The sequence below is a fragment of the Mustela erminea genome, chromosome X, assembly GCF_009829155.1.
Source record: "Mustela erminea isolate mMusErm1 chromosome X, mMusErm1.Pri, whole genome shotgun sequence".
Lineage (NCBI taxonomy): Eukaryota > Metazoa > Chordata > Mammalia > Carnivora > Mustelidae > Mustela > Mustela erminea.
Window position 1 is genome coordinate 36,546,065 of NC_045635.1, and position 22,923 is coordinate 36,568,987.

General features: G+C 40.4%; 1 protein-coding gene across 13 annotated transcripts in view; it reads right to left on the bottom strand.

Moving 5' to 3' along the window:
* CASK (calcium/calmodulin dependent serine protein kinase) overlaps positions 1-22,923 on the bottom strand; it is a 348,007-nt gene that overhangs the window by 18,303 nt on the left and 306,781 nt on the right. For 6 of the 13 annotated variants that reach the window (XM_032331663.1, XM_032331666.1, XM_032331662.1 and 3 more), the window contains 6 exons: positions 17,687-17,772; positions 16,556-16,624; positions 13,546-13,614; positions 12,095-12,130; positions 10,370-10,566; positions 3,309-3,424 (listed from right to left, as the gene is read on the bottom strand). In XM_032331663.1, the coding sequence (XP_032187554.1) occupies positions 3,309-3,424; positions 10,370-10,566; positions 12,095-12,130; positions 13,546-13,614; positions 16,556-16,624; positions 17,687-17,772 (573 nt within the window). The remainder of the gene's footprint in view (positions 1-3,308; positions 3,425-10,369; positions 10,567-12,094; positions 12,131-13,545; positions 13,615-16,555; positions 16,625-17,686; positions 17,773-22,923) is intronic. The other 7 variants (XM_032331671.1, XM_032331669.1, XM_032331673.1 and 4 more) reach the window with 3 other exon arrangements.

A 22,923-nucleotide genomic window follows, 5' to 3' on the forward strand; every position in this document is an offset into this window, starting at 1 on the left:
TCAGAAATACTTGCTGGCATAGTTTGCTCATATTATCCTCATTTCCTGGTAAGCTACTCAATATTCATGACACTTTCACGTGTTTAGGTAAGTATTTTCTAGTTGAATCTATTCCATAAATAAGCCTTTAGTATCGATTCCTTGTCTCATTTGGAAAAACTATTAAGTACATTTAAATATTGTAAAAACCTCCCATTAGGAAAGGCCTGGCACACTGGGAATTCAGGGCTGGGTGTGGCACTCAACGGCCTGCAGCTCCTGGGCCGTGGGCATGTTTGGGTACATGGGCTGGGTCCTAGGGAACGAGTGTCCAGCCGAAAGGGACATCAACAACCCAGTGGTGCTACAAGTGAAAGGGGGCCTAGTGTCGCCACATTTCTATTTCCTTCCAAGGCAAGGCAGAAACCCAGATTTTTATGTTAAATATCTGATTTTCAAATGTGATATCTGGTTTTAATTCTTTCAAATGCCAGGTGTGGGGAAAACAAAACTAATTTATTGGTCATATCTGGCTGATAGACTGGCATTTTATAATGTGAGATGTAGGCGACACAGCTTGAACAGAATTCTGCTTTAGCTACACATGGGGACTGTGCCGGTGACAGAAATGGGAATAATTCTAGTATCATCGCTCCTACCAGTTCTAGATATTGACAAAGTTCCCATCTTTCATTTTCACTACAAATGTAAACAGCCTCACAATTTGATGAGAAGATTTGCCTCTCTAAAGCAGGAACCAAGACATACAGCCCTTATTTGGATTCACTGAGGACTATGGGAAGATCCCACCCCTCCCACCCCATACTGGACAATCAACTTCTGAAAAAGCCAGAAAGATCCTTCAGAAATATAGTTTGATCTGTGGCCCAGGAGCCCATTTGGCTAGTTTTTGGCATTAAAGAATATGATGAACTTTGAAAGTTCTCATAGCACCCGCCATACTGGCGGAGTTCGGTAGTATCTGTTTCTCTCTTTCACGTCGGTCCCTTATATAGGCCACGCCGCGCGTTCGGATGGCCTTCCATCATGGCTCGAAGCAGAAGAGCTGATAAAATACCTGACTTCTCTTTCCTGACAACTTCATCTCTTGTCAACTAAAGGTGCCCACTAAGTGAATGGTTCTTCTGGACTTTGCCATGAACAAAATGGAAGGGTTCGTCAGTGAAGGGGAAGGAAACTGAAAAGGTGGCAAGAGAAAGGCCTTGCCAGGCAGCATGCTTCAGAAAGTCCAAGAAAAAAGCTGGACACCTTCTCCCGAGCAGAAACGCCAACAGGAGAACTCATGAGGCTTGATTTGGGGTGGGGGTGGGGGGTGCTGATTTTCTGACAAAATTCTTGAGTGAACGTGTCAACGGTTTCTTTGTCAGAATGGAGAGATTCTAGTTTTTTAATCAACTGGCTTCTTATTTTCCCTCACAGCTGAATTAAAGAATATTGGCCAGTTAAATACTTATATCTACATGCCCTCCATTAGAAGAGTATCAAGCTAGTGATGGATTAACAACCTTAGTCAGCCATCAATTTGCTTTGCTTTCTAGGTTCAAATGATAATGCCAGCTATAGCTATACAGCATTTAAAATTATAAAAATGATAAGGTTTTATATATATGTATATATATATGCATATATACATATAAAATGTCAACACATCTTGTGAGCCTGTTAGAAGCTGATGGAAATGAAGATGAGTTGGCAGGAACCACTGACATTTGGTGTTAAACGACATTCTGCTGACATTACCGTAAACGTCTTCAGAAAGTACTACTTGAGCATTTACAATTAACAGTCACTAAATTATGTTTAATCTGCCTTAAATATTTCTTCCTTTTATAAAACAAAACCAAAAAATAAGCCATCATCAGACTAGTACTCTGTGGTGGTAAAGAATCAGAAAGGATATATTTTATTGGAATTAAAAATGGAGTAGAGTGTGGCTGACATGAAGGGAATGACTCATCGTTTAGCTGAATCATATGAAATGAACCCCTGTGGTCACTCACACTCATCCCACGTGATGCAGTATTTCAAAATGCATACTTTCACTTGCTGATTAAGAAATGAATAATTCAGGGGCACCTGGGTGGCTCAGTGGGTTAAGCCTCTGCCTTCGCCTCAGGTCGTGATCTCAGAGTCCTGGGATCGAGCCCCGCATGCATCGGGCTCTCTGCTCAGTGGGGAGCCTGCTTCCCACCCCACCCCCCACTGCCTGCCTCTCTGCCTACCTGGGTTCTCTGTCCATCAAATAAATACATAAAATCTTTTAAAAAAAAAGAAATGAACAATGCAGAGTTTGTAAATAATCTTCCCTGGTGGATGCTAATGACGTGTTCTAACATTCTACAGAGAGAAGTGTGTTTTATATTTGTCAGAAACATTACACTGTCAAATTGGGTATGCATGACTGCATTAATTCGATTTTTTTTTTTTTGGCCACATGTCTGATTTTTGGAGTCATTTCTGAAACCTTGGGAACTAATCTAATGCCAATATTGGGGCTTGCAATTCCTCAGAACAAGTCCCTTATAAAAAGGGGTCCTACTGAGAAGTTACTGAAAAGAAGTCATTCCCAGCCTCTGTATCAGCATGCACTTCCTTTAGCTTAACTTACATCCTGTGAGTCTTCTGGGAATTCTACAAGGACGGACCATGCTTTTTTGGCATTACAAGCGAATATTTTGACTCGGGTTGAACGCAAGTTTTCATATAGACAAACAGCGTGAAGGGAAGGCCGAGATCGTGCTCTTGGTCTTTTTGGAGCCAGGAAATAACTGGCGGGGTAGGGGGAAGACAACTAGTCACAGGAACCGACCAACTGCCCTTAGTATCCAATGGCATCTGTGTTCCTTCGGCCCAATCGCCGGGCCCTTTGCGGCACGGCTCTGTGAAGAGCGTCCCTCTGCCCTTAGCAATGTGCCACAGGGCCGTATCCAAGGGCTAGAGAGGAGGCAGGAGGGAGGGATATTAGCTCAAGATCACTCTCAGCAAGGAGGCAAGGGTCCTGGTGACTCCGCAAACCCTCAAGCTCTCATTTCTCAGGGGAGGACTGAACGTACTGGGTCCTTTTAATTCCGGAGAAGACAGTGCTATTTCCAAATAGCACTGTCTTCCTATGAAGCAGAGCTCTGTCAAAGAGCTGGCAAATGACTGACATCAGAGTCGCAGGTAAGGGTTTCATGCAGTTTGGCAGGATGAGGACCTCGTTGGGTGGGATTTTTGGTGAGGACTCAGAAGACCGAACTGAGATGTGAGCTCTACCTCTGTCTTTGCCAGGTTCACTCGGCCTCAGCGACACTCGTATGTTTCCCTACCTGCATTGTGCTTTGCCAAGTATTTATCTTTGTACTGCTTCTTCTTCTTGCCAAACCAAGTACAGCTGGCCTGCTGCTCCTGTTTGGTTTTCTCCATGGCGATGCAAGCGACTCGCCTAGCAGAGAGAGGGAGAGAGAGAGAGAGAGAGAAAGAATGAATCTCCTGTAAAGTTGTATACTGACAAAAATCATTCATTTGAAGACTTGCTATAAGCCTGCATGAACATACTCCTCATAGATCTTTCAAGATAAAGCTTGTTCTTTGGTTTTCACAACAGTTTCCTGGAAATGTTTTAAAAACACAGGCTTATAATAAAATGACATCGCATTCCCGGGGCACCTGCTAACTGATAACACAGCCAGCAAACTAAACTCATGGCTGTGGCATGAGGTGGAAAGAGTATGGGATTTTGTCTGGTTAGACTCTTGGCTCTATCACTCATGACCTTGGGCCAATCTAGTGTTAGGTGCTTTCCTAGGAAACATACATGTATTAACTCTTTGATCTTTTTAACAACACCTGAAATCGTGTCACCACTTTATAAATGGGTCAAAGGACTGAAAGGTTCAGTAATTTGCTCCAAATCACACAGCTCAGGTGGGACGGTGAGGTCGGTCTGAGAATAGAGCCCACGCACTTGGCCAGGACATTTTGTTGCCAAGTTTTCATAGCCTCTTGGATGGGTGTCACAAAGGATTAGAACAAAAAAATGTAAATAATGTCCCCAGCACAGTGGTAGGCAAGGTAGATGATTAATAAACATTCCTGTAACTACACGGCAATTCTAGTCTAGGGAAAAACACAAATTAAATCCACAGAATTATAATCAGAGAATTTTAATTTTCTCCTATGTGATTATAGTATTCAGCAAAAATGTTATTAAAAAGTTCCTCCCCTTAGGTTTAATCTAAGAAAATATTTGTCTTCTGGGATATTGCCACAGGTGGTTTTTGCTTAATGATCTTGCTTGTGGGCCAACCAGGGGTCCCTGAGTGAGCCACATACAAGGAAAATCCAAAATCAACATCAGAATGACAAGCGATTTTCAATGAGGTTGTACAGATTTACACCCCCACCAGCGGTGCATGAGAGTACCTGCTCTTCCACTTCTTTGTCAACTCTTGGTAGTATCAGTCTTTAATTTTAGCCACCACAGTGGGCAAGTAATGGAATCAGGCTGTGCTTTGAGTTTGCATTTCACGGATCATTAATGAGATTAAGAACCTTTTCACAGGTTTATTGGATTTCTTCTTCTGTACAGTGTTTAAGTCTTTTGGCCATTTTCCTTTTCTAGTTATCTTTTTCTCATTGATTTGTTGGAATTCTCTGTGTGGTCTGGATATTATACCCCTGGGGGTTATACGTGTGGCAAATGCCTTCTTCCATTTTGTGGTTTGCCTGTTTACTCTTCCTGTGGTATCTTTTGATGAATATAACTTAGTTTAAGTCAAATTTAGCCATCTTTCCCCCTTTTTTTTTTGGCATGTTAAGAAATCCTTCCTTGTTCCTTAAGACATTCTTCAATATTACTTTCTCAAGGGTTTATAGTTTGGGCTTTCATATTTTGGCCTATAATACACTAGAACTGATTTTTGTATATGGTGTGAAATTAGGGGCCCAATTTCTTTCTTGTCTTTTTCCCAAATGAATACTCAATTGTTCCAGCATGACTTATGGAAAAGACTATCCATTCCTCACTGGTGATTATTTATGTATGGGAGTGTTTTGGGATTCTCTTCAATTGGTTTATTTGAACATCTCTACGCTCATATCTTATTATCTTAATGACTATAGCTTTATGGTATTATTATCTGGTGGAGCAACGCCTCCCTCCTTATTCTTCTAGAAGAACATCTTGGCTATTTCTGATTCTGTGCATTTCCATGAAAACTTTAAAATTAGCTTGTCAATTTCAAAAACAATCAAGATTGCATGGAATCTATGAATCAATCTGGGAGGGAGACATCTTTATAACACTGAGTCTTCCAGTCCATGAATACAGTATATCTCCGTTTCTTTATGTATTCTTTAATGTCACAATAAATGTTAACATTTTCCTTTGTCTTGAACATCTTTGTTAGATTTGCTCCTAGCTTGTTGATTAAACAAAGAGGTTATACAAATGGTGTTTAAAAAATTTTTCGTAATTTAAAAAATTTTCAAACAGAGACAAGAGTAGAAAGTAACGAACCTCAAATACCTACAACCCAGCTTGAATATTTACTAACTCCTGGCTTGTACTATTTACAACTTATCCACCCTAGCTTATTCTGAAACAAATCCAAGTTTATATCATTCCCTCCTTAAATATTCTTAAGTTTCTCTTAAATCTATAGGTTCCCTCTCTCCTTTTCCTTCTCATAATTTATTTACTGTAAAAACGGGTTGGTTGTCCTATAGTTTCCAATTCTGGATTTTTCTGATTTCATCCCTGTGGTGTCTTTAGTAAGACCCAATCTTTTACATTTCCTCCAAATAGGTAGTTAGATCTAGAGGTCTCGTCAAATTTAACTTTTTTTTCCCAAGATACTTTATAGTATTAAGGTAATACAGGTGGTGTTATGTATGGTATGTAAAAAAATTTCTATTTTCTCAGGGCCCCTGGGTTACTTGGTAGGTTGAATGTCCGACTCACGATTTCTGCTCAGGTCATGATCTTGGGGTCCTGAAATCGAGCCCCAGGCTCCCTGCTTCTCCCTCTCCCCTTCATTGTGCATGCAAGTGCTTTCTCTCTTAAATGAATAAATAAATCTTTAAATTTTTTTATTTTCTCTTTTCTTGCTGGTAAATAGAAACTGATTTTTGTATATTGATTTTATACCAACCATCTTGCTGAACTTTCATATTAATTCTAATGGTTTATCTATAGATTCCTTTGAATTTCTACACACAGAAATGTATCACCAGCAGTATTTTTTTCCTTTCCAGTAGTGGTTGCTGTAGGTTTATTGTAGATGCTCTCAATTAGGTTAAGGAAGTCCCTTCATTTGTAAGGGTTTTAATCATGAGTGGATTTTCAATTCTACCAAGTGCTTTCCTGGCATCTACAGATAGAACCATGTGGATTTTCTTTAGTCCATTAATGCAGTGGATTGGCTTGATTGGTTTTCAAATGTTGAACCAACTGTACATTCCCAGTACAGACTCCACTGGGTCAAGATGTATTATCCTTGTTATATATTGCTGGATTCAGTTTGCTAATATTTTGCTGAGGACTTCTACATCTGTGTTCACGAGGAAGCCTCATCTGTAGTTTTCTTGAATTGCCTTTTGTGAATTTTGGTATCAGGGTAATGCTGGTATCACGAAATGAGTTGAGAACGGTTCTTTCTCCTCCAAGTCTCTTATTTTCTCTTGTTCATTGAGCGTTTTTTTGGTATTCTTTTATTTTTGGTTAGGAGGAGAACATTTATTGGGAAATACTGTGAACGCTCAGCAACAGCATCACAGTCAGTCTCCGCATATTACCTAAGTGGCACACAGAGGAGACTGATGAAGCCTTCGCTTTGGGGCTTCTTCCAGCACAAGCCAATCCGTGCTGTAGCCATAACTATGGCTTCTGTGAGGCACAGGATCTTTGGAAGCATAAACAAAACTGAGGGCTTTTTGACAGGTTAAAAGAGACAAAATCCTGACTCCATAAAGCTCAGGTACAGTCTACAGACTATCTTACAACCCATGTTTTTAAGCTTAAGGAATAAAAGTAAAAAGTTCCCAGGAAAAATCTGTGGTGTGGCTATATGGAATGCAGTGACAGAGGAATGAAACCGGTCTTCACCGGCCACTCAGGAAATGACTGCTATTTCTTTTAGCTCTGTAAGTGCAGGAAAACTGTGGTAGGATTTAGGTCAACCTGGAGGGAAATTTCAAACACACACTTACCATTGTTATTGCTCACTTGGACGAGGGTCTGGTAGACAAGGGGAGGGATGACACATTCAGGGACTCAAAATATATCAAAGGACTTAACTGGTGTGCCTCATCAAGCACGATGAAATTTAACAAGCATAAAGAAGGCATCTGGGTCCACAAATGATTGATTTCTCATTGAGGGGATGTGAAAAATGTCACTTGGTAAGAACACCCATGAACCAAGATTCTGGGTCTGGCTGATAGTATTGTTTCAAGTCTTCCTCACTGCTGGGAATGCCTTCTTCTACCTCCGCTGTCTGACTCAGGTCTCAAGGCACATGGTGCCCAGTGGGGCCCTTCCTCATCAGCCCAGCTAGAATCCCTTTCTCCCTCTTCAGTTTTTGTACCTTTACTGAGTTTGTTTTTTTCATAAGCTGAACATGTTTGAAGTGTACAGTTTGGTCACTTCTGCTGTTCGTGTACATTCTTCCCTCTCTCCTCTGGATCCCCAGGCCAACCGATGTCAGTATAGTTTTCTGGAATTTCATATAAATAGAATCATGCAGTATATTTTCTCTCTCTCTCTTCTGCCTGGAAACTCAGCAGAATGACTTTGAGTCCTATCCAGATTGTGGGTGTCAGTAGTTCACTCCATCATTTGTTCATCTGTTTACCTGTTGGTGAAAACTTTGGAAAAATTTTAGCCTTTCTAAAAGGTGTGTCGCCACTGAGGTTTGGTTACTACGTATTTTGTCCTTGGCAGTTCCTTCTGGTTCTTCTTCAAATCTGCCATGCTGTTAAGAGTTTCCCTGTTCTCTAAAGATATTTTTCAAGATTATTGATTTTAAAATATAGGCACAGTTGTTTAAAAACCCTGCCTCCTGATTCTCCTGCATCACGTGGAGTGGCTTTGTTTCCGCTGCCTGTCATTTCAGCAGGGCCTCTGTTGGGTCTGGTAGGCAGGTCCTAATTGTTTTCTTCTGCGACTCTGGTTTTTTTTTTTTTTTTCTGACTTGTTGGTCACTGCCCTAGTAAAAGTTTATGTTGGGGGTGGTGGTGGTGAGGAAGGGCTCTAGGATGAGGCCTAGCATTAAGTGTTCTCCACCAGAGACTTTCTTTTTGTCCATAACAGATATAGGGAACTACTATTAGTAAAAAAAGAGGCCTCAAATTGAGTGTAAGGTTGGAAACCCCCGGCCGTCCCCAACGATGTCTGTCTGGGCACAGAGCTATTCAAGGCGGACTAGCGGCCACGATTTTTTCAGGGAAACTTTGTTTTCCTATTATTCGTGTCTTCGGCTTTGCTCAGTGACAAGGCAGCCTTCTCTCCGGTCCCCAGACGTTGGAGGGCAGCAAGGGCACACTTCTCTGCTTGCTTTTAACCTGAGGGCAGAGCCTCTGCGGGCCTGACAATGGGGGAGCAGGTCTCCTCACAGAACCCCTGCTCGTACAGTCATTAGGTCTTAACCTTGGTTCTCTGGCAGAAAAGTTTTCAGTAACAGACGTTTCTTCTTGGCAATATGGGCCAATTCACTGCTCTATTTTCTATCACTGTGATTAATGGCTTTCATATAAAAACTTGTCACTGAGTTGCCTGATGCCTTTTTGGCTACTTAATGCTTTTAAGGTAATTTTCAAAAACATACTTCTGCAGCACTTTTCTTTCTTTCTTTCTTCCTTCCTTTCTTTCTTTTTCAGCAGGAGGATTGATTCAGATAACCTAGTCCTCATGATAGGAGACAGGGAGCAAATCTGCTTTTCCACTGCCATTTCTCAGCATTCTTCCAGAGGAGTCGGGTGTTCTAGGTGTCCGTGAAACAAGATTTCTACACATGATCTGACTAGGGAGAAGAGGTCTGGAATCCACATAATTCTTTTTAAAAAAATGTTCATATGGCAGGAGGCTAGACCACATTTTGTAAGACGTAAATGTGACTAATGACATAATAACATCATCATGAAGGTGACTCAGAAATCACTTCCGTCCTGCCAAAGCTTGGACTGTCCCTTGAAGATGGGGCCGTGAGTTGGAAGGCTGTCTGCCGCTTCCTCTGGAGGCGCCTGCGAGTCCCCGTGGAAAACGATGGCACCTGAAATTCTTATCCACTCCAGCATCTAAACGTAAGAATATTTCTGGAAACATGGGATAGTGATGGAGGCAATCACGCAAAGGAAATTAACTGAGAAATCTCTTTAGTGAGAAAATAGTTCTCAGTGTCTGTGGACTTGGGTACCTCTGGGGTCTTTTAGCTAGCTTCCAGGATTTGGGGACCAACTGCCCCATTGCCTAATGGTGGCTATTTTTGATCACGTGAAACAAAACTCAGATAGAAAGTCATCTCTTTGCTAGATTTCTCATCTATTGCTAAAGTACTGACGGAGGCAAAATCACCAGCATCTTTCAAAACACAGCTTAAGTAAGCGAACAGTAACAGTGGCAGAAATAGATTTTACTAAAATACATAGTAATTTGGGACTCCTTTCCTCTCAGTTAAAAGTGGCATTGAAGGGGCGCCTGGGAGGCTCAGTGGGTTAAGCCTCTGCCTTCAGCTCAGGTCATGATCCCAGGGTCCTGGATCGAGTCCCGCATTGGGCTCCCTGCTCAGTGGGAAGTCTGCTTCTCCCTCTCCCTCTCCCTCTGCAGCTCTCCCCTGCTTGTGCTCTCTCTCTCACTCTGTCTCAAATAAAATCTTTAAAACAAAACAAATTGCCAAAGCACATACCCTCCGTTGGGGTACCAGGTGGTGGGTATTATAGAGGGCACGGATTGCATGGAGCACGGGGTGTGGTGCAAAAATAATGAATACTGTTATGCTGGAAATAAAAAAAAAAAATTATAAAATAAAAAAAAAAAAAAACAAAAAAAAAAACAAAAAAAACCCAAAACAAATTGCAGTTCTAAAAGGACTGATGCAGCATGTGGGAATGGGGGGGCTCTGCTAAGGGGCCAGGAGGGGACTGCGTCCTGCGACCCGAGGCTAGCCACTCAGCCTCCCTCTAGACTTTCCTCTCCTTTTATGTAAAGCTAAGACCTGACTCCAAGCAGGAATTTGCTAGATGCTGAGGATTTAGAGCTCTTGGATGACCCATCTGAACTTTGTTTGGCTAGCGGAACAAGCAGGTTTTACACCATAAAACAGCAGGTTGACAAACGGATGGTCGGGGCTTTGTTCTTATTGTAAAACAAAACAGAACAACAAAAACATACCATTCCTGAAGTTCAGGAGAAGGAATGAGACCTGCGGTTCCATTTTTGGAGTTTTCCAGTTTACCCTGCCACCAGTTGTGATCGTCCTTACTAATAATCTGGATAATGTCACCAACTCTGAATCGAATGCCAGCTTCTTTGCAGGGGATGAGGTCATCCTTTGCTGGATCGTATTCAAATTGTGCTCTTACATAGATCTATAAAACAGGAGTTTGTGAGAAGGGCTGCCAAGGTGATGTGAAAGGAAACAGCTCTAACATAATAACCACACACTAACACTTACAATACGAACAAGACACTAGATGGTGAAGCCAAATGAGGCATGGAGATAGGACACCGAACTGCTACCACTACAAACGAATGGGCGGCCTCTGGTGTGTACAGGTTCAAGCCTCTGCTGTTCTTAATTGTTTAGTAAAGATCAAGACTTAACTTCTGCTTTTACTGTAACAGACTAGGTCTCTAATTATAGAGAGGTATGCTTTCCATTTTTAAATCTGCATGTATTTAGCTGATGTTATGGGCACGTTATCTGTCACGATCACGTGGCAGCCTTTACACCAGATACACAGACATTCAGGGCAGGTTTTAACCTCAAAGCAGCACGTGACACAAAAGCAGCAAGCACTGTGTGTTGGTATCTTGCTGTAAACTGCCTACAGGACAGCCGGTGGTGTGGCTACACGCCGCTGATAAACTGAAATGTAAAGTGCTTTTAAAGCATTTAAAAAATTAATCGTGTTACTGAGCTTTCAAGAAAGATTTCGGCTCTGCATCTGTATTTTCCTCTTCTTAGAGAAGAAAAATGACAAGGGGTTATCATACAGCAGCATTGTACGAACCACTGTATTTCTAAATGCTTTAAATAAGGTGATGGATATCTAATGTTGCATCACTTATGTGGATTTAAGAACAAACTATGGGGGAGTTCTGTCAGGTGCCAATTTACGTACACTTGAACTTGGATGCCAAATTCCAAGAAAATTCCCCATAAAATTCTATCTCTTGAAATTAAATTTGAGTATTAATGTTTCGGTCACTGTAAAACCAACCTGAAGGCTTTGGAACTACTGTGTGATTATTCTGTTCAAGTTTCCTTGTCAGAAATGCAGCCTGTAAAATTACTAGGTCTCTGCCTCTGCATCTGAAATGCATACTCTTAGAGTGGGTGGCATACTGGAAGCTGCCTGCTGGTGATAGGCAGCGCGTCACTTTCCCCAGGTGACCCAACAGAGGCATACTGGGATGCAAAGCCAGGATGTTGTGAGCTTTCATCGTAAATGGCTTTTAGATACCCACAAGCAAATACAAATTAAGAAAAAGCCTTAAAATTTCGGAAAATTACTGATTAAACATGGTCATCAGCACATATGCTTTAGTCATTCTTAGAATTCTAGGAGTTTTGTGACCCTTAACAATTTTTTTCCCAACTCCAGAGGCAGGCCTGTAAGACCACCCCCCCACCCCAAAAGGCTGAATTCTTAAACCATTAACACAAGGTTATCAGGTTGAAATTACAATAACCATCACAGCTACAAAGATATGAGGGAAAAAATCCTTATAGAAAATTAGTCATGTGTAATGTGTTAAAATGAAATGGTACAAGCTCTCAATGCTTAAATGTTATGGTCCAAAATGCAGACATTATGGGATGGAAAGGGTTAATAAAGGATTGGCTATTCGCAGCTCAGTTTAGAGAAGTTTCTATAGAGGATATCTATTCACCTGTCGTCCTTTTGGTTGGGTAGTTGATGGCAAGTCCTGTAGAATAAAGCCAACCCAGGAGAAAAATTTTCATTTACTTTTCAAGAGTACAAGGTAATTTGTGTGTTCTGTTACAATATGGTTAAAAAATGAGCTAGATTTCAGTTGTAAAGAGATCACAAACATTATTCCATTTCTCAGAAATGTTGAGTTATCGAAAAAAAATCAAACCCAGGCCACTTAGCAGCAAGCTGAGGAAAGCAGGTAAGTTTAAGCAAGAGAGAAAATGTGTTCTTAAGAAACAACTCAGCATCTTCAACACAAAAGCCACTGTGAGTGAAACAGCCCTATTAAAAACAAAAAGAAAACCCCAAACGTAAAAGAGCCGTTGCCCTTTTCAACTTAGTCACTGCAATTATTTAGGTTTTGAGGAATTCCATGGCTATATGGATTTTGACCATCTTTAAAGTATTACATGTTTAAACTATTAGAATGAATTCCATTGGTAGCATATTCGGAAGTTAAAAACAAAGGTCGTTAGGAATTTTCTCCTATAATTTCTCTTAATGATATCATTCTGTTCGAGATGATCTCTAAATTATTGACAATTTTATCGACTGAAGACAGTTGATGTGTTTTTAAAGGGCACGTGGACAGCAAATGAGCGATACTGCTGCATTTAGTAAAACTCGCGGTACAGTTCAACAGCAATATCAGCAACTTAAGATTTTGTTACCCTGAAAGATCAGACGCTTGCACCTTAAGTGCTTCCGTTTAGGTAAATGAAAAACAATTCTTTTCATATTCCAAAATGAATAGTTCTGAAAAAAAAATAGTCAAATTCCAAGTTCAAGTCAAAATATCAAGTACTTTGTGTTAAAGATGTGATAACAGCGTGGCTTAAGTGCAGTTGGAAGCCAGTTCCTTTTGCTTTTCATATCCAGGCAAGGCTTATAATTCACAAAAATATGTGCACGGACCACAATAACAGAGGGCACACCAATTCGTAACGTAGATAGCGGAAACTAAAACAGGTTGCTGATATCACTCAGAATAGACAACTACAAAGCCCGAGAATACCCAGATGCCTACTCTGCAAAATCCTTAAGTTTCTTCATCTTTCTCCAATTAAAAAAAATTTAGAAATTTCAATAAATTGCCATTTAGGATATTCTTTGGGTAAGTAAGTCTGAGCAAAGTCAGAGAGGCGCCCGTGGGGTGACCCAGAAATATTTTGAGCATGACCAAAGCGATCTTGAACTCCAGTTCTTCCAATTTAACTAATTAAAGGGATTTTTCATGAGAAGAAAATGTTGAAAAGATTTTCCAGGAGTAAACTGCATTGTAGCTGTAGTAGCCTTGTATATCGGCAGAAGACAATATTTTCCACTGAACACATGTAACTATAACACTCATGGCAGGTGGCACCAACAGAATTGTCACACTTTGCTGTGTGGAGCTAGAGTTCTTACCGAAACAGAATTGTTAGTGCTGCTATGACCATTAGCTGGGGACTGCCTGGAAGTGGAGGGGGAATCTCTCTGAAATAAGACACAAGGTTCATTAACACAGAACACTGGCACAGACACAGAGATATTCACATTCACAGTTACAACCACAATCGGACAGCCGTTTCCTCTGAGGTTTTTTCTTTTCTTTTCTTTTCTTTTTTTTTTTTAGCTGTAAAGGTGCTATACTGACTTACGTGCATGATTTCACAAAAGTATGAAAAAGTTTTTGCAGTTGGAAGATTCACATATTGTATGCGATGACTGTGTCATTCGTTAATAATTTCTCTCCTGTCTCCAATACTCTAGAACCTTGACTGACTTTAAGTGAGACCCGGAAAAGGGAATTGATATTAAAATCCAATAAAATCCAATTAAAATCCTTTTGGACTCTAAAATGAAATATTACTGTATACTTATTGTGCTGAAGATCTCAACTGCCTAATTTTTTATTCAAAATTAGGTTGAAAAGTACTTAATAGTTTTTAGGTACCTCAGTGTCCAAAATTACTGAATGACTCATTTGAAGTAAAACAAATCTAAATCCTCCCCACCCCAAAAAAAACTTCTCATGTTGTAATCACCTTGGAGTCTTTCCAGGACAAATATTACTAATGAGGGTAAAAGATAGACATCCACAAGAGAAGAAACCTTTATTCTTTAGATCATTTTAGGAGACTGATTAAAACAATAACCTCGTGGGGCACCTGGGTGGCTCAGTGGGTTAAGCCTCTGCCTTCAGCTCAGGTCATGATCTCAGGGTCCTGAGATCGAGCCCCGCATCAGACCCTCTGCTTGGCAGGAAGCCTGCTTCCCCCTCTCTCTCTGCCTGACTCTCTGCCTACTTGTGATCTCTGTCTGTCAAATAAATAAATAAAATCTTTAAAAAAAAACAACAATAACCTCAAGCCTCTAAAAATATTACACTTCTGGCAAAAGTCCGAGGAGGCACAGCCACTCTCCCTAGATCTGTCGTACTCAGTCACAGTCCTCTCTGGGCTCCATTCCTTTATTGTCCAAATCAGCTTTAATGACAAGCATAAAGAGAGGAAGAAAATATGCACTGTACCATTTCTGGTTTAGTGGAGTTCTCTGAAACCTTTGAGATATACATGTCTGCTCAAAAGACATTTGTTTTTTCTAGAAGATATACAGAAAACTTCTGGAGCTTGTTAGCTTTTTGAGTAATGGGCTCCCTTAGACGAGCATTCTTGAATGCTCACGAGCAGATCGGTTTCTAGGTGCCACCCCCAGAGAAGCAAGTCAGCGGGACCAGTGTGAGGGCAGGGTCTCCCCTCTTTTGCCCGGGGAATACTGATGCGGGTGGCCAGAGAGCCCTTCTTTAGGAAGTACTGCCCTAGCTGGGAAGAGTCCAACCACAGGCTTGAATCCTGCCAGGGCACCAGAGTGTCAAACAGGGTGGGGGTAGGGCTAGGAGGAGAGTATCATTTTTCCTACTATTCAGAAGTAAAGAAGGTAAGGGGGGGTTCTTCTGACTCAAGTGTAGAATTTGTATGTGTAATACTGGTCCCACCCTAAAACTAGTTCCACCACTTAAAAAACACAGGAGAAACTTGTATCTTAATAACTAACAATATCCCTTAGTTAGCTAAAAAAACACAAGTCAATCGTATTCATTAAATGTCTTCAATGCTGACAAATGGTATGAGGACCACCTACGATGTCAGAATATTGGAATGCTTCACATGAGAGGTGTGTGTGACATTCTCTCTTCCCTGGAAGATTTGTGTTCTAGGTTACAAATTACAAAGCTATGAATCCTGGAGCAGAAGTAGCTCTCTGTTTTCTTTTGAAATACAGTATTCACTGAAGTTCCATAAAAAGCCACCAAGAGGAGCTCAAAACCTGATAGAACAGAAACCCCAACTGTCACAATGCACTAAAAAATATCTTTGACCAAACTACAAATTCTTAGACATATCTTTGATAGGTTCGGAAAACAAAGCCTCTGAGTTTGCTTGTGAGATCGAAGCCTTACTAGGGTCTGGAAGAGGCACTGCAATTTCTCCCTCAACTTCTGGGTACGAATTCAATTTTCTAGATGAGTTCCAATAAGTTACTTGTCAGTCTTGAAAATCATCTGTAGGAAATATGTTCTTCCCACTGAAGTACACAGACTTGGGAGATGCAATGAAAAGGATCAGCTTCAAATAATTATGCTCGAGCTGAGTGTGCAATGACTGAAGGGTGACAGACCCTTCATGCCAGCCTGTATTTCCAAATACAAAAAGAATAGATTTTGGAATCTCATTTCATGACCGACACGAAACTGGATAATATAGGTCGGAGAGCTACAATTTCTATATGATACACCTACCGTGAGAAAGGAACCTTGGGGTTGTATTATCCTAGAAAACTTACTTGCTTATGAATCACCAAGTGTTCCAAATTGAAACGATTTCACAGAAGGTCGCAAAAGCCTCTACTCCTCTCGGAAAGTCAGTTATCAACTCCTCATGGACTTAACATCTGTCCAGGGACTTGTCACAGTTTTTTTTTTTTTTTTAAACACCTCGGTCTTAACAGAAATAGATCACTTCTCAAATTCTTGGAAAGAAGAACTATCTGTGTGATTTCTTAATAAGGGAAGTGAATGTACTTCCTGGAAATATTATTGCAATTATCTTTCTTTTTTTCCTCAGAGACTCCATTTGTTATTAAGCCTTCTGTCATTACTTGGAGCTCCTCGAGATTTGGCTGCCCTTCCAGCCTGCAGACAGTTAAAGTGCTGAGGAGTTCCCCATGGAAGCAGGGCCGAGTAGGTGAATGGAACCTACTCTGTTCCGTTATCTTTGTTGTAAAATTGGTGTGCAGTGATCAACAGCACAGGCAGAAACAATTTCCCAGAAAGCCAAAACATTCAGCCATCAGCAGACAGTTAGTTAAGAACCCAGAGGAGACAGGGGTGGCGGGGGCGGTGGGAGGGGGCAGGGGGTCGCGCTGGAGCCATTACCTCACAGGACGATGACTGAGTGCGGTAACTTGGCACTATCTTGAAGGTGATACTCCCCCGCATTTCCCGCTGGAGGGGGAAGAAAGGAGAGCTTGCTTAACACACAAATGTTGCACACAAAGACATGTGAGAAACCACTTGAAATGGGGGGGGATTAATGTAAGCCAGCTGAGCACGCAGGGGCCTTTTAAACGAAATGGAGTTAGAGGGTAGGGGCTGCTCACGGGAATAGACTTAGTTCTCGGGAGACACCCTTTGAAGTCAAGGCTGACTGTCTTGTTTGGGCGGCAGCAGTGGAACAGACCCCCCTCGGTTCCCTTTTCATAGACACACAGAAACTTCTAAGTGCTTTTCGAAAGTAAGTATGAACTGAGCCAGATGACAGAATAAGTAATTACACAAGGACGGTATTTGGTCTGCTACATGATGATGGTGTACTCCATTGAATTTGCTTTTTCTTTCATAATGCTGGCCTTACGGTTTTTGCTATAGTGAGTTTGTGTGCTTATTTCACACTTAAGAGATATTCATAATGTGTGAGGCCACTACACTGTGGCAGGAAGATGGCTCAGGACCAGAGGTCCAAGACTTCTGCCTCTGTTCAGTACGACAGTGAACATAGGTCAGGGACCGTCATTCTGCTTTTTTAATAAAAGGCCAATTGTGAACACAGATTTTGGCTATGCGTGGTCAAAAATAGCCAGGTCTACTATGTTTTTCCTTCCCTCTGTACTGCAGAGAAATCCAATACAGCAGGCTATGACTCAGCTGAACAGAACAAGGCTTCTGACATTGCTGATGTCAGCAGAATGGAGGGTGGAGAGAAATGAGTTCACATATACGCACAATTGGAAAGGTTATCTTTACACATTTGTTCAGTAAGAAACGAGATCGAGGAGGCAAGGAGACCGTCGAAGCCCATGCTGCTCGATGGGCAAGAGTTTTCCAAGCTCTGTTGCATATAAACATTTTCCCAGTTGTAAGTTCTTATGAATGTTGTAGAAAGTCAAGTCCAACAAACAGTGGGACCAGAAAAATACTCTGATTACAAGAGAATACCACTTATTCATGCCTTATAAAGCAAGCTAACAAACTGAAAGTCAATCTTGGAAAAAAGACAAAGAAACTCACGAGCATTTTCTGCAGCTGTTCCACTGTTTGGTTAGCCACACTGATGCCGTTAATTTCTCGAATTTCATCACCGACGTGAAGTGTACCTAAAGAAATGATGCAGTTACAAACATGAAATGATGTATGTAACATTTATAATAATGTCCAAAGACAGCAATATAAGTAATTAAAAAATTAAGCTAACTATTGAAGGCCAATGTTTCAGAAACAGGTACAGATTTGGCTCATTTAGTAAACTCACCAAAACGGATAGATCTACTTAAGGAAGACACACTTTTGAAAGATGGCTGTGGAAATCTGCTTATTTCTCTGATTGAGGCACTATGTATCATGGTTTAAAATGACAGTTTCTAGATCTAGCCTGTCTGGGGAAAATCTCAGCTATATTCCATACCAGCTTTAAGACCTTGGGTAGAATACCAAAATATTCCATATCTTAGTTTTCAATATTTACAAAATGGAGATGAAAACAGTATCTATTTCATATGATTGCCTTGAGGATTAAGTTAGTTTAATGCACGTAGAAGGATCAGGAGTGCTCATGGCATATGGTAAAGTATCACTGAAGTGTCTGTTATCATTTCCTACCATTTTCTTTTCTTTCCTTTTTTTTTTTTTAAAGATTTTATTTATTTATTTGTCGGGGCAGGGGGGGGAGGAGAGAGAGAGATATCACAAGTAGGCAGAGAGGCAGGCAGAGGCAGAGGGAGAAGCAGGTTCCCACCGAACAAGTAGCCCGATATGGGACTCTGTCCCAGGATGCTGGGATCATGACCTGAGCCAAAGGCAGCCGCTTAAGCAACTGAGCCACCCAGGAGTCCCTTCTACCATTTTCATCATCATCATCATCTACCAAATATGATGCAGAGAATTGTGATAATTCCTGTATAACACTCAACTTACATTAGACAAAACACAATCATTTTATAATAATTTGGTAGGCATTTCAGGGTCCTCTCATACTTCAATTGGAAAGAGAGCCCAAGAACCAATGCCTAAATAGGGAGTTATGTGAAATTTTACTTCCTTATTTATAAATTGTGCACATGTTTACATACTGACCTGGCATTGTTATGAAAAGCTCACAGCATCTTTTAGAGGTACACACTAAATGCACATAAAGAAAATAAGACCCCTGAGATTTGCTTCAAAATATTCCCTGGGGGTGGACAGTAGGGGAAGTACAGATGACATTGGTGTGGTTGTGACGTAACAGTGATTCTAGTGGCTTATGGGTACGCAGGTGATCGCTGCACTCTTCTTTCCACTTTTTTCTACTTGAACTCACTACACTATTCTCTCTACTTGTGTTTGAAAATTAACATAATAAAATAAAAATCTCTGGACTTTTGCTTCCTAGTGTGGCTGGTTAGTCACTAGAAGACTTTCTTACACCTGTATCCCATCTAGGGCATACCTATTGAAGTGTTACTAGTCTCACAAAAGGAATACAAATTCCTTTTTTGGAGGGGGTAAATAAAGTGATAGAAGTTTATTAAGTGAAGATTCACAGACCTGTACCCCTGGGGATAAAAATATATGTTCATAAAAAATAAAAAATTAAATAAATAAATAAATAAATAAATAAATAAATAAGAAATAATTAAAAAAAAAAGATATAGAGAAAGCTCTCAAGAGTGAGAGGGGTCCCGATGGGGTTGCCGTTAAGGAGTACAAATTCCTAAGAGCACTGCCGACTTCCAGCCCCCACCATCAGCTGCACATACGGACCCGTGAGCTGGATCCAGAGTGGTGATGAAGGAAGGGTGGAATGAAACAGTGGAAAGGGTGGATGCCACAGCAGCAGTACCTGCTAGCCAGATTCTGAGCCTTGGGCCAACGGCAAGTGACAAAAACTGAGCCCAGGAATCTGGGGGGAGGCAAGATCCAGACTGGTGGCACTCCATGGTAGTTAGTAGAAGAGGGAACAAACAAAGTGTACCCAGTCTAGGCCCACCGGACTTCCATCAGTTAGAACAAACAATGAGCTCACAAAGGTCACCAAACATACAATAAGGCAAAGTCATCAGAAAGAGAAAAAACAGATTTAGATTGTCAAGGAGGATAGCTACTAGAATGATCAGATACAGAATATAAAATAGCCACATGTTAAATATTAGAAAAAAAATAAAGGACCTAATTGCAAGGATGAGCGCACAACACAAGATTATCAGATGTGAACAGATAGATCTGAAAATAAAACTAAGAACAGATGACTATTACTTCTGGAAAAGAAAACTATAACTGGTGATAGAAACCAGTGAATGGGGGTGCCTGGGTGGCTCAGTGGGTTAAAGCCTCTGCCTTCAGCTCAGGTCATGATCCCAGGGTCCTGCTCAGCAGGGAGCCTGCTTCCTCCTCTCTCTCTGCCTGCTTCTCTGCCTACTTGTGATCTCTGTCTGTCAAATAAATAAATAAAATCTTTAAAAAAAATAAATAAGTAAATAAAATATTAAAAAAAGAAAAAGAAACCAGTGAATGGAGGAGTTGAACAGGAATTCAGATATGGCTGAAGAGAATGTCAGTGAACTGGAAGATATAACCAAATATATTACCTAGAATGCAGGACAGGGAAATGAGACAGGGAAAACAAGAGACAAGAAATAAAGAAAATAGGAAAAAAAATTTAAGAGATATGGAGGGAATGTCTAACACACGTCTAGTGGAGTTCAAAAGGAGAGAATACAGAGAATGGAGAGGAGGCAATATTTGAAGAAATAATGGTTGTAAACTTTACTGAAGTGATGAAAACATGATTATGTAAGTCCAGGAAGAATAATGCATCCTAAAGAGGATAAATAAAGAGGAAACCATGTTGGAAAGTAGTGAAACTACAGAACATCTAAAGGCAAAGATCTTTTCCCCCTCTAAAGACAAAGTTCTTAGAACACCAAGAGAGAAAGGAGAGATCACTTATAATTCAAGGACAACTGTAGTGACATCAGACTTTCCAATGTCAAACAATGGATGCCAAAATACAGCAGAACGGTAACCATCAACCTAAGACTGTGCTCCCAGCAAAAGTAATCTTCAAGATTGAGGATGAAATAAAATATTTACAGATAAATACCACCTGAGGGAGTTTATCAACAGGAGACTAGAACTAAAGGAACTTCTAAGGATGTACTTTAGGAAGAAGGAAAATGCTCCCCAAAGGATGGTCTGTAATTTGAGAAGGAATGGTAAGTTTATATCTGAAACTAATATACCAAACACTTGTATGTTAACTATACTAGAAATAACATAAGAGAGAAGGAGTGGGGAGTAAATAAAACCATAACCATTTATGTAAATCCAAACAAAAACAGTCATGTTAGTAATTGCAAATTTGTGAATTTAAAACAGGACAGAGCAAAATGCTGGGCAAAATAATGTGTAAGTCAAAAGTGTGATCAGATTTAGTGTTCCTATGTCTTTGGGAGTGGGGTTAAGATACTATTTCCCTCTAGTAAACATAATGTTAATTACACATGATAAAAATTCAAGGTAACCACCTAAAAGATCTAAGTAGAGTGCTGAAATTCTAAACTCCCAGGGGGAAAAAATAGAACAAAAAAATGAATAAGAAAATCCATAAAAATGGGATAAGTATAAATAAAAAAGATGACAGACTCATCATAATAAATATTAATGGACTAACCTTGCCCATTAAAAGATAGTGATCATCAGAGTGCATTAAAAAATGTAATTTTCCAATTTACTCAAGATATAGAAAGCCTGAATAACCTCATGATTGTTAAAGAAATTGAAGCAGTTTTAAAAAAAAGAGTCTTTCCTGGGGTGCTTGGTTGGCTCAGTTGGTAGAGCATACAACTTTTGATCTCAGGATCATGAGTTCAAGCCCCACATTGGGTGTAGAGCTTCCTTAAAAAAAAGTCTTTTCTAAAAAAAAAAAAAATGAAAACCAAAACATCAGGCCTCGATAGTTTTATAGGCAAGTTCTACCAAACTTTTTAAAGGTACAAGTCATTCCAATATTCTACAAAGTCTTTCAGAGAACTCATGAAGGGAGACGGCTCTCCACATGATTTTATGAGGCAATGTAACTTTGAAACTAAAACACAATGAATAAGCTAGGTTTATCTGAGAGATGCAGAAGGGGTTTATCGTTAGGAAATCTTTCAAAGTCATTCACTATGTTAATAGATAAAAGGAAAAAACCTCCAAATGATCATCTCAGCAGATGAAGAGCATCTGAGAAGATTCACAACTCAATCATAATTAAAAGGCTCAGCAACTAAGGATAGAAGAGAACATTCTCAGCCCTAAGAGAAGGCATCTAACTAAAATTCTACAGTAAATGGTACTCTTCAGGGGCATCATGAGAAAGCTACTTTTCAAAAATAAGACTAGGAGGAGGATGTCCATGACACCACTTCAATCAGAGATGGCAGACCCTAGTCACACGGTAATATAAGAAAAAGAGACTATGGAAACAATGATGTTGTGGCTTTAATGAATTTTTAAAAAAGATTTTTTTATTTATTTGACAGAGATCCCAAGTAGGCAGAGAGGCGAGGGGGTTGGGGTGGGGAGGGAGGGTGCAGGCTCCCTGCTGAGCAGAGAGCCTGATGTGGGGCTCGATCCCAGGGCCCTGGGATCATGACCTGAGCCAAAGGCAGAGGCTTTAACCCACTGAGCCACCCAGGTACCCCTGCTTTACTGAATTTATAGCAACTCATTAAAATTAAGAAACAGAAAATTCATCCTGGAGTCTAAAACCAATTCTCCCACATGAGTGCAGTCTACTTCCTCAGCCTCTAAAGATTCCCCTGTAGGCAAAAAACAAAAAACACAACAATAAAAAACCCCTCATCTCAAAGAAAGGAAGCCTAATTTTTGGATCAGCCTGCTGATCAATGCTAGTACCTAAAACTCAGCCCTTCCAAGGGTGAGGCTACTCCTGCACGTGCAGATCTTGCCCACCTGAGAGTTAATGAAAGCTCCCTTTTCTCAAAAACTCATTCTTGCTTTACCTCAGGCCTTAGTGGGATGCTTTCTCAGAAGGGCTGCAGTTACTGTGGCAGGTATTAAAAACTTAATCTAGATTTACTATCTCTTATTTTATCATTTAATTTTTATATTATTTATCAAACTCTAATTTCCTAATTTAGAAAGAGTATATCTCATTTCTGCATGAACGAGAAATTCTTCAACTGTCATTACATATCTATATCCATAAATGAATGTACATATGTATGTATGTATGTCCCAGAATAGATGCCTTCCAGATATCC